Source organism: Melampsora larici-populina, assembly GCF_000204055.1.
Source record: "Melampsora larici-populina 98AG31 unplaced genomic scaffold MELLAscaffold_89, whole genome shotgun sequence".
NCBI classification, from domain to species: Eukaryota; Fungi; Basidiomycota; class Pucciniomycetes; order Pucciniales; family Melampsoraceae; genus Melampsora; species Melampsora laricis-populina.
Genome location: NW_006768853.1, coordinates 72,888 through 85,439, shown reverse-complemented (window position 1 = coordinate 85,439; position 12,552 = coordinate 72,888). Strand labels below are relative to the sequence as shown.

At 42.8% G+C, this 12,552-nt stretch overlaps 2 protein-coding genes across 2 annotated transcripts; both read left to right on the top strand.

Annotated features, from left to right (window-relative positions):
- Nucleotides 1-4,661: 4,661 nt before the first annotated feature.
- Nucleotides 4,662-5,153, top strand: MELLADRAFT_113615 (uncharacterized protein; the record flags this gene model as incomplete). Its single annotated transcript, XM_007418344.1, has 1 exon — nt 4,662-5,153. The coding sequence occupies one exon, from the start codon at nt 4,662-4,664 to the stop codon at nt 5,151-5,153; it is 492 nt and encodes a 163-aa protein (XP_007418406.1).
- Nucleotides 5,154-6,935: 1,782 nt separating this feature from the next.
- Nucleotides 6,936-10,624, top strand: MELLADRAFT_113614 (uncharacterized protein; the record flags this gene model as incomplete). The annotated part of the gene is made up of 5 exons (XM_007418345.1): nt 6,936-6,952; nt 7,023-8,306; nt 8,389-9,554; nt 9,616-10,461; nt 10,560-10,624. The coding sequence occupies 5 exons, from the start codon at nt 6,936-6,938 to the stop codon at nt 10,622-10,624; spliced, it is 3,378 nt and encodes a 1,125-aa protein (XP_007418407.1).
- Between the last annotated feature and the right edge of the window lie 1,928 nt (nt 10,625-12,552).

The following is a 12,552-nucleotide window of genomic DNA, read 5'->3' as shown; positions in this document are numbered from 1 at the left end:
CTCGGAACTGTATCCGGCGCCCTATATCGGGTCGGACACCAGGCTCCAAACAATTTTGGCGCCCCATTTCGAAAAAAGGGGCACCACATTGGGGCACCCAACAAACCTCACTTCCGAATCTTTGTTCATCGTTTTGAAACTGTTGTACATACATCAATGATCAAGATGTGTTTGTTTTCGAAGCTCAAAATGACGCGCACAGACACAGACCGCTTTTAGCATGGCATAAGCATATGTTATATTAGCATAGATGTTTCTGACACTGATATCGGCATAAAAGACATCGGTCAGCCATATGAGGATGAGGCATGTATGAGGCATGTAGGGAGGGGCGCATAACAAGAGATAAAACAAGGAAAATGACAAAAACAACTGTAAAGGTAAAGCTCAAAAAACCAAAAAAAAAGGATATCGGTGGGAAAAACAACCAAGAGACTGGAGTGGAACAAACACACTGTTGTAAAGTGTACCACACAAGATACTTACTAACGACTTTGAGCCCACATATCTAACTGCAATTGGTATTTGCAAATCCAATCAGGAATGTGGGTCTCAGTGATTGTGGGTGAGAGGGTATCACCGTATATCTCCGGCAATGGCACTGCGCCCACCACTGCACCCAGGTTCGCAAAATGTTTACCATCAACAAAAGCTAAAATGATTGGATTATTTCTGTTTGGCGGTGTGCGATACGGGAAAAAGGTATAGCAGTTTGATTCAATCAGGTTGAAGAGAATCAGTGGGCATTCGTACACACTGGCAATGACGTAGCCCAAGTAAGGCATACGCATCCAGTATGCTTCACCACATTGAGCCCCCTGGGGTTTAAGTCGTTCAATAAGATCATCCACAATCTCTGTGGCGGCCGGTGCTGTACGTCGAGTCTTCACACGGCGTGATTGCATTCCGGGCGCAGTAGAGATCAGCTGTTCATGGATGTTCCGATGAGGGATCAGCTCTTCGCGCAAGTGGCGACGAACTAATATGTATGAATCCTCTTTGTGACATCGCAGCGCATTGGCTATTGCATAAAATCCACAGTTGCCAAAGGGAGGTGGATTGTAAATAGACTTGATGTGTGGAATAATTATACAAGGTAATTGTCTCAATATCCTTTGTTCGGCCGGTTTAACCAGGACACTCTTCCCTAAAGCGGCAGACATCGATTGAGATGTGTTAACGTTGACTGAAGTGACTGAAGTGTCGACCAAGGTGCTGATGGTCGGGGAAGTCTTCTTTGGAGACTCGTGATTAATGATAGTGTCAGACAGTGGAAAAACTACAACACCATATTCCCGGCTGATTTCCAAGGTCTCCTTCACTTGAGGGTCCGTACGTTCCAAGTTCATATCCTCAGCAATTAAACACGTAGCAAGTTCAGGAATCAGGACTTTTCGAATAAATGATTCCGGAGTCAGAGGTGCGGCTTTGCGAAAGTCAAGGTGATGTGGCAAATTTGGATCATTGATGAAGATAGCCTCCAGGGTTCTTACAAACACTTGATAACCTTGATATCCATAACTGATGGGACCAAGCAAATAGATCAGATACCAAGAAAACACTCAAGGGTGGGGTGGAGTACTCACTATCCTGGTTGCTCCACCTCAAATGTTCCTAGATCGGTCACGCTGTCCATACGCTTCCCTTTATGTTTCTTAGAGTAATCGAAATAAACTGATGGTTCCGTTTTGCTAATGATATTGCTCAATATCTGAGTATGCTGCTTGATACGGCTATGTAGCAGTTGATTAATAAGTGTTAGATGTCAAGTGGTTGTAAAATCGCGAGTGTACTTGCTTCTGCAAACCATCAAAATCTATAACCGTAGGCCAGCCTTTGCTGACGCCAAGTGGAATAGTCTTACATTCGGCTCGATGTAATTGACAATACTCAGCCGTTTGAGTCCACTGTTCAAAATAGTCCACACAACGTGAGCAGAAGCGGACATTTCAAAAGGTCAAACGCAAAAACACTGACCGACAAAGGGTTTCCTTTGACCACTCTAGGGATAGCCAAGAGCAGAGCTTTCAGGCTAATAAGCTTTTTCGAAGGGAAAGCGGGAAGGGGATCGTCACAGAATTCGCATAGATCTTCCCCCTCTTGATCTTCTGATTCTTCACCCTCTTCTGAGTCTTGTGAAACGCCAGAATCAAATTCACAAAGATCATAAGATTCAGGTGAGGCAGGGTCTACAACGTCCTCTATAGGCTTATCTTCAATCATGTCATAAAAATCGTCAAGTAATTCTTCTTCTTCGGTCAATACCATTTTCAATGTACGTTTGGGAATTGCACTTCGTTTGGAATTCGATGGTGTTCCAGATGACCTGGAAGGCGCAGAAGTCTGACTGGCGCGAAGCGGACAGGTGGTAATGTTGTGACCGGGTTTCAAACACAGGCTGCACTTGCTGACACGAGGCCGTTTCGAGGCCTCAGCGAGTTCCATGTCCGATTTCCATCTTGTATCAGGAGAAGCGGCCCGTTTAATTTTGCCATTGATAGCTCGAGGACGGCCTTTATTGTCCCTTTTGACTTCGGCGTCCAGAATGGGTACAAGAGAGAAAAGTCCAGTTTCGAGGAGTCCGATTTCGGTAAAAATCTTACGAAGTGTATGTTCAGGTAACTGAAGTAAGTTATCAAACTTGATTCTTGCCGCTTCAATTAGCCCTTCGTGTGTATGCGGCGCAAGTTCCATCTCGAGTTTCCACTGCATGTGGATTGAGTCAGTTGGTAGATAGTCCACGTTATCTCGCGCTGCAGCGAGCTCATGTGCACATGGGAGACCCCAAGCACCTCTAAACGTGTGAGTGCATGGTTTGTTGAGCGCGTCGGGCAATAAATCGTACTGTAATTTCATTTTTTTGAGGGCGAAGTGTGAGACCACGCCGTTTAACTCTTTGAAGAAAGCAGGAAGGCCTTGGAGTGTCTTTGTCTTCTCGATGCCGACCAAGACATTGATTTCGCTGGTTTGATGATCTTCAAATCGTTTGAAGGCATTGAAGCAGGTGATAAAGTCATTGTTTTGCCCGTCAAGAAATCTTTTCGCTCTAAAATGACTGCCTTCTGTACGTGAAGTTGATGAATTCCCAAAGTGAGGAGACTTGGAGGTGAATAATGTCACAAATTTATCGGTCTTATTGAGCCAAGTGCCTTCAAGGTAAGCAAAGACTTCGTGAACTTTGGCCATTTTGCTGACAGCTTCGAGATTTGTATCGTAGTTGGCTTGTGAAGTAGAGGCAATGAAAGTATTCCATAGTTTCATGAATTCGGTCCACTCCGGTTCTGAGAATTTGTTCTTGCAGTTCTTCGCCACATTGATGTTGATGTGCCAAACACAAAGGATGTGTGTTGAATCAGGGAAAACGGTAGAGATAGCATTGTAGAGGGCAGGTTCAGCATCGGTCGCAAAAGTTTCGGGTAGCTTGACGGTTGTGGTTTGATTCTCATCCTGGAAAATGATTTCTTTGAGTTGGGACAAGGCCCACTCATACTGATCCTGTTTTTCGTTTGTCAAAAAACACATAGCAACGGTAAATGATCGGTGAGTATTGGTGGTTCCAACGATGTGTAAAAGCGGCAGATTGAAACGGTTCGTCTTGTACGTGCAATCCAAACTGAGAACCGTTGGGAAACGTCGAGCCAAACGAATTCCAGAAGGACTAGCGAAGAAAAGGTTAAGCAGGGTCCCATTCAATGCAGTTAAGGTGCGGTGTGCCCATTGACTATCCACAATCAAATCAAACAATCCTTGCACCGGTGTGCGACCATTGAGCCAAGTCTCCCGCCGACGGTATCGAACATTGTTAATATCCCGTACTAAGGGCTGGGATCCTGGTTCTACATCAATGAGTGCCCTGATTACCGACGCGCGGCAGCCTGCTGAAGAAAGGTCATCAATTGTTTGTGAATTGGCGGTGTTGAATCGGCAATAAATAGACATATTGTGAGGGTTTTCGAAGGGAGCATGATTGTGAGTGAGTTTAACTGGATTCTTAGTGTCTTGCCACACAATCCAGCGGTCAAGATGAGTTCGGTAGTTGAGTGACACCTCAAAAGAACAGCCCGTCTTCTTGGAAGATGAAGACCAAATTCGAGCAACGGATTGGACTTTGTGACCCAGAGAACATCGTAGATAAAGGCGGATGGTCTGTTGGTTGAAGGTTTTATGACTTTTGATGGCGACAGCGTATCCTTGATATCGGGCGACAGCTTTAAGGTACATCAATCCGTTTTCCATCTCAATAAACTCCTTTCCAGTTCTAGGTCCTTCAAGCAAGCGAACAGGGGTGGCTCCTGATGAGGAAATGATGTGTATAGTATCAGTGTACAGATAACGGAAGGTAGCAAGGTGAATCATCTTCTACATACCAATTGGAGGCCAGTCGGCGTCTCTTTCATGGTTATCTAATGCCAACTGAATGAGGTCTAAGTTGTTCTCGTTTTCCAGTTGATTAGGTTCCAAATCTCCGGTTGATGTAGTTGGAGTCGCAGCAAAGGTGGTTGTTTCGGTAGGAGTAGCGGAAGGCTCGTCAGAATTAGGTGTATGAGGGGGAGCGGTAGTAGTATTGGTGTTGGTTTTGTGAGTCGGAGTCGCGTTATGATCCTTAATATGCTTATCACGAGTGGTATGGTGGTAAGCATATGGATCAATTGAGTACAAACATGGATTCGGTTGAGAGTACAACGGTTGCCAGGCACGATGATCGAAATGAGCAGCAGGAGAGTGGTGAGGGTGTTGGGTATGGTTCAAATCGGATTGAAAGTGATGCCCAGCATGTGCATACGCAATCATGCTGGCTGGACCTGAATCCGAATAGGATGTGGCCGGGTACGAAATGCCAGAAGATGATGGATATGAAGATGGTGGGTACGATGATGGGTAGAGAGGTGGGTACGACGGAGGTGGGTACAAGCCGGGTGGAAATAGATGTTGAGCGTGAGCGTTATGACCATGGTGATGAACGCCAGAAAGAGGGAAGGACGGAGGTGGGTGAAAAGAAGGTGGTGGATGATGACCACGAGAATATCCAGGATATTCACTGGGTGGAACATATCCGCTCGGAGGAACTGGAGCGGGGACTGGATGATCCTGATTCGATTGAATTGAGTCAGGGTTGGGGATGCGATTTACGTGTACAGTGGGATTTGATGTAGGTGGGGGAGGCCGGGGTATGTGTACCATACTGTGGAACAAGGTTCGAGGTACTTCGAGGGAGATTTGGTGAGTTGTAGCGGAGTTAATAATAGGATTTGGTAGGTAGTGGGTGTATTAGGTGATGTGAGGTTGCGGGGTTGGTTGATTGAAGTATGTTGATGTGGTTTGAAAGAGGTGGTGATCACAAGAAAAAAATGAAAAACAGGCGAGGAAAGACACTTCAAGACTTCAAGAGTGGGATGGGTCCTTATGAGTATGTGTATCAATGCTTCCATTGGAGGCATTGAACACACAGGCCGTGAAGGAATGGGGCCGGGCCGGGCGTCAAAGTGCTTTGACGCCCTGTCAAATGTTTTATTGTTCTTTGATGCCCCTTCAAGGATGGAAGGGGCATCAAATAGGTAATTTGAGGGCGCTTCTGTGAAGTTGTGCCCTCTTAGGGAGCCCTCAAGGAGCCCCTGGAGTCTGAGGGTGTGAGATATGCACTGAAAATCATCGGGTATCAACGGGCCGCGCGGGTATTTGTCAAAACCCGAGGGGCGCCGGATGTTCGCCGAGGGGGCGTTAAATAGTGGCATCCTTATTTTTAACCCAGTTCCTGTCACTACACAAAATGTCATCTTTACCGGGCGGTAAAGAAAACTACTGACATAGAAAAGTCCTGAGGCAACAGGAAGAGAGCTAAAAATCTGAAAAAATATGCACCTTGTTCCTAAACGTTGGGGCGTCATGACGAGTATTTTTTTGTATTTTACACACATATATTGGTTAATGTACTAACAATAAAGGCTGAGAATCATCAAAAACCCACCTGTAACAATACCTGAAATTTGGCCCTTGACTTTGAAGATAGGATTTTGGAATCTTCAAACATCAATAACTTTTGCAGTTCTGAATCAAATCACTTGATTCAAAGTGCATTAAAAAGGTGAGCCTTTCCTCTACATTTTTCATTGAGACATCACATCTGTAGCTGGTCTAAAAAAGATCCTACAGAGCTATTCATGCAGAACTGTTTGAACATATGTAGAGTGTTTAAATGACTAGATAGCACCTTACTAACATTATGAAGTGTGAAGAAGAATAGTTCAGCTTTTGAATGAACCAAAAATCGAGTTATTTGGAGCAGAATTGCAAAAGTTATTGGAGTTTTTAGACCACAAAATATTGTCTTCATACTCATGACCCATATTTCAGGTATTGTTACATGTGAGTTTTTGATGATTTTCAGTGTTTATCGTTAGTACATAAACCAATATCTGTGTGTAAAATACAAAAAAATACTCATCATGACGCCCCAACATCTAGGAACAAGGTATATATTTTTTCAGATTTTTAGCTCTCTTCCTGTTGCCTCAGGACTTTTCTATGTCAGTAGTTTTCTTTACCGCCCGGTAAAGATTACATTTGGTGTAGTGTGTAGAACCTATTCCGAAGCAGAAGAAGAAGCACAGCCTTTGATAGTACTGTTATTTGAAGGGAATGTACTTACTCTGATCAGTGAATAGTTGAGGATTGGTTGATGAAGATGACGTTGATGATCGATGACTTTCTTCTCAATTCTCGATCCAATTGATTTACTCATCTCACTATTCCAATTCAACTACAGCATAACACATTTTGGTAAAGAGCTATCTATCTAGTGTCATGCAGCTTTGACCTTTTATCAAACTTTAAAACTTTGACATCACCTTTATCAAGATTCCAACCGATAATCCACAATCGATACTCGCTCGCTTCATATTCACTCACTCTCCATCTTTTACAATCTCATCTTCATCATGTCCAATGCAAAAGTGTCAGTGAATCTCTCTTTCAATTTCATCATAACACGCTTGACTGACACTCACTTGATTATCTTCTTCCAGCTTGATCCGTCCACCTCCTCATAAGAACTTTGTTCAAGGCTATCCTTCGATTCCAGCTGATCCTAATCACGATCGTCCAGCTCCTCATCTAGCCGGCACTGTAGAGGTTCGGCCTGGCTCTAAAGGCATTTACGCTGCCTATCTTCACATCGAATTACAAAAAATCGAATCTATTCCTTCTCCCAAAGGTCTCATCGTCAATACCAATCATGGTATCTCCCGTCATACCGATACAATCAACTCTAAGCCGGTTGTCCTCTGGAGCTCGCCTAACACGGCCCGAATCCAAGACGAACCTGCTCCCAAATCCAAGCATAAGAAAGCCGCAGCTTCAACTTCTAGCGAGTCTCCTCATTCTAGATCGTCTAGTGCGCCATTCAAAGACTCATCAAATCTGGACTTGAGCAAATCTATCCCCGAATCCAAATCTGGCGCGTCCCAGACTTCAAACGCGTCTGCGGCAGGTGTTTTAGCATGGGCACCATTGGCCTCGGGTGATTTTGAGTTCAAAATCGATTTGCCTCAAGATCTTCCGCCCTCTCTCATCCTGGATTCAAAAGTCAGAACTGGAATCAGTTATGTATTGCAAGCCACTCTCTGTGCTCGTCCTCGTCATCCATCAGGCAGTGCTACTTCTTGGTTCAGACGAAACAGTTCACCATTGCTGGTTACCGCTTCTGCTGTTGTCGATATAGTTCGTCATGATCTACATTCCTCTTGGCCGATCTATCAGCCTATACCTCCTGAGCTTCGTACCGTTGAAGACCGTGGTCTAACAATGGAAGTCACGCGTCGGACCATAGCTCTTGGTCCGGGGGATGATATCACTGCTCATATTAAGCTAGAAAGCCAGTCTGTTCATCCTATCAAGGTCAACCGGTTCGAAATTAATCTCAGCGAAGTAACTTGTTACTTTCATCCCGGAAAGTCTCCTAAACCAACAAAAACCAAATCCATTCCCGATGATGAATCCAACAGCACTGTGAAAAACAACTCTCCACCAAAGAAAGAAACGGCAAGTAGCCCAAAGAAATCGGACATTCCCGACAGAAAAATCAGTACGGTAGTTGATGTTCATGCAAGAGTTCAACAAACTTTGCTTCACAAGAACTGCCTAGCATTCGACGTGCGAGGTATCCTCCCAGATACACACTCCAGAGTTACTGTTAACACTGCCCAATATCTTTCGATTCATTATCTTATGCATGTCAGAGCTGTGTTGGAACCCACTGGCAAATACTCTGATAAGAAGAAGATGCCCCTCGAGCTGATCATCGCTGAGCTGTGAGTAATTATCATTGATTGATTTGCACGTTTTCTCTTTTGATCATCTGCAATAGCTCCTCAAGCTGAAGATGTTTTGAAGGCCTATCATCATTGGTGATCGAGGTCGAGCTCTTTCAAAGACCACGATTCAGCAAATAGGAGTGGTACCAACACTCTGCCTACCTGTCACTACCTCCAGGCCAGATATCCTTCGATCTCAGACCAGCGCTCCTCATGAGACTCATCGAAACAATCATTTGGGTCAACACCCATCTTTCCGACATCCTCAGGCCTTGAGTCCTCAATCGATCACTTCTTTCACGGGCGTGGGCGCTGGCGTAGGTGTTCCATTCCAATATCCTCCCCTTCATGGAAACGGCCCGAGACCATTTCCTTCTGCCATCACCCCACATCATTCCGCCCATCATCCCGCCATTTTTTTCGAACCCCACGGTGTCCCAAGGCCTGGACCTTCAGACTCTCGGCAGTCTGGTCATTATCCTTCACATTCACATCAAACTCAAACCACCTCTGAGTCCTCTCGCAAGACTACATTTGACCCCCGGGTATCCTATCATCAACCCATCTTGAATGATGACCCTACTCGAGCGCGAGCTCCGAAAGGTTCTTTTCGTACCACTCGCAGTTCTAGTCAACCTAACCTGGAAAGCACACCGGAGGCTCCTGAAGGCGATCCTTACAGTCGAGCCAGATCGGCTACCCCATCTCGCGCCTCAGAAGTCGAATGGCCTATCACGTCTATCAACTCTATGCCAAATCATCCAGAGGCTTTAAGACCTGCACCTCCACCCCCACTAGGTGCTTACCAACGCGTCATCAGTGGATCAGTAGACGAAAAACAACAACTGTTTTTAAAAGCCAAAGCTGAAGCTGAGCATACCCAGAGCTTATTTCACAGGACTACACCCGATACTTTGAGCCGTAGCGTCACATTATATTCACAGAGTTCGTATGTACCATCACGAAACTCGAGGATGGTATCTTTGACATCCACCAACCCATTGGACTCTCCCACATTCGGGAATCTCGATAATGCGGTTCCCGAACAGCAGAACTCAGGTTATGCGACGGCTGAAGATGATAAAAGGGCACTAGGCGCATCTTATCGGAACCGTCGAGTTGATTCGATAGGGGCAGGATCGATGTTGACAACGACCACCTTACCTACATATGGAGCTCACGTCGATCAAACAGCAGATGACAATGGAACAGGACCAGATATAAGTCTACATCTGACCAACCAAAGTGAGCTTTCCTTGTCCATGCGATGTATCATAATATCATGTTAACTTCACTTTCACTTCAGGTTCACATGAATCAAACTCATATCAGGCTGAAACCAGTATGGTGGATCATGGCTCTTCATCACTTTACTCTGATCGAGCTTCTACTCCCACGTCACTACCACATCATTCGCTCCCAATGTCAACTCATCATACTCCATCTCCATCACATCGGCAGGCACCTTCGTCTTCACCTCATTATACAATTTCACCGCCTACTCATCATACACTCTCGCCATCCCACCGCCATACACTTTCACCGTCGCCTCATCATACAGTTTCCTCATTACCCCTCTCAACCCTCTCACTATCACAACGTCATACATTCTCATTGTCTCCATCACCCCAGCGTGATCACTCACCCCCACCACCCCCAGTGAATCTAAAGACACGTCCATCTTTCAAGGTGGGTGAGGTAACATCCACTGAGACCACCCCAAACCATAATGTTACTCCTATTCAACCTATCCCACAACCACCACCTACACTAATTGATCCACAGAGAGAAGCATATCTTAAAGCAGTAGCCCAAAGAGAAGCCTATCTTTCAGGACAAGTCGGCATGATCTATGAAGCACTCCAAAATGATCGAGATGTGGTAGTCAGTGCATTAGAAGAGAAGGCTAGGTTAAGATTAGCATGGGAAACAGAACAAAGAAGAGAAGTGATGGAAAATGGAAATGGGAATGGGAGTAGTAGTCTTGTAGGAGGTGGAGGTGGTGGAAATGAACCTTTTCTTTCTCCTTCTGGATCTTCTGTTGCTTCTAGTGTGGTTGTTTCACCTGTGATTAATCCACCTACGATCAATGAAGAAGAAGAGATTGGAAAAGTCGTAGAAGAAGTTAGATCAAAAGAGTCTAATGGAAATGGTAAGGGGATTGGTTTTTGGGTTTGAAGATTTGAATTGATTTGATTGAAAAGAGAAAATTGATGACGTTTTGAATTGGGTTATTGAATTTTTTTTTAGTTGGATTGATTAGAATGCCTACTGCTAATAGAAAATTAGTGACACATGGGAATTGGTTTGATTAAAAAAAACGATATATATATATATAATCTTTTATTTATTGATTTAATTCTTTATTTATGTAGAGAAATATATGAATCTTGAAAGCTCTTTTAGAATTTTTTTTTCTTTCTTTCTTTTCTTTGTTCAGTATTATTAATTGTAAACAAAATTGTAAACAAAAGAAATGTAGGTTTGTTTAGCAAAGTTTAGTTTAGTTCAGTATCATTTAGTTTTTTCTTTTGTTTAGCAAGTAATTCATAGTTAGTATTATTTAACAAAGAAAGAAAAAAAAAGCAATAGTTGGGTTTTTTCATTAGATTGTGAAAAACGTTTTGAATGTTGAATGAAACTCATAAGTATTTTCTTGTTCTATTTTTTCTTGGTTCAGTTTTTTACTATCTTGGTTTTAGGTTATTCATTTTTTTTGTTTTTTCTTTGTTTTGAATCAATATGATCTGAAAACAAGAAAAGAAATGTAATTATCATGTATCATGCGTAAATAGTAGGAAGATCAATGTGATTGACAGAAATGAGTTTGATTTCTTAAGAAATTGATTGATTGATATTGGTTTTGAGTATTGTTTTTAAAGCTGGTTTGATCTCTTTATTTTTCTATTCGAAAGCTTTTTAATCAAGTTAATATCTAATTTACATAATATCTTTTGAATTGTTCTTGATCAAGAATTGTCTTTTGTTGAATTGATTCCTTTTGAGTCAGTTAGATTATTTGGACTTGAGGTTTGATAACCTATGAGAAGAGTTTTACATGGATACAATTTGTGAAGGTAATTTTTTGTAAAAAAATCTAGGTTTACTCACGGCTCAGGAATACTTGAACAAGGAGATTTTCTAAAAAAACAGTTTCTTCTTCTTGAATAAACAACACCTTCAGAGCAAAAGAATTGATGTGGGTGTCTTCTGCACCACATAAGTCAAAAAATAAAATCTTGCACAACACTCAAACCAAAGTATGGAGTGGGACTACTACAACAAAGAAAGGTCAACTATACTGTCCTTAACGATAGTGTCCAATTGCTACTTCTCTAGGATGAATAGCAAGAGAGACAATGTCAATTAATAAACATTGTCACTTTTGTAAGAACTAGAGACTATGCGGGCATGCCCGCACCAGTTCAATTGTCAAACTGACCATTCAATACATACTTCTGTGGTTTTCAAAGTCACCTACTAACACGGCACAGCTTATGGTTCTTTTACAGACACACAGAAATCAAATCAAAAAAAATCAAGAAAGCAACAGAGAAGTTGCAAAAAATACACACCAGCATCTCTTAAACTTGATTGATGATGATGAGTTGGTATTTATACAGTTGATTTTAGGAACATCCATGATATGATTGGAAGGAGATATATCTCTCAATTTCTTGTTAGTGAACTGACAGTATTCACTGCAACCAATTTAACCTTGGCGTTACTGTGCTTTTCAGTCTTGGTGGTAGACATATTGGTCATCTGAAATGCAGTAAGTGTTCTGTTACAGTCAATGCAGACTGCAATTTTGGGCCAAATAGTTTGTTGCACTCAATACGCATAAATGAATTTGAAGTTATTGAGAACATCAGGTAAGTAGGGCTTTTGCTTGAAAGTTCAAGAGAGGCAGAATCAGATGCTGTTCAAAATTTAACAGTGATCTTTTGGATTAACAGTAGCATAGATATGCAAGGCTATAATTAGATGGTAGTTGTTGTTGGTTGGGATGTGATTTATTTCAGAAAAGGATTAGGAACCTCCCTCTTATAAGGCTGAGTGAGTGAGGCGCGAATGCACCAAAGGATTGAGTGTAATAGCAAAGTCCACCATGAAAAAGAGCAACAACAGAAATAAATATCACAATGCAAAACTATAAACGTAAGGAAAAGTGGAATACACAGGAAATAAGAAGAAAAGGCATTAACAACACACATCACAGGAAGGTTTCCTGCGCGTGGTC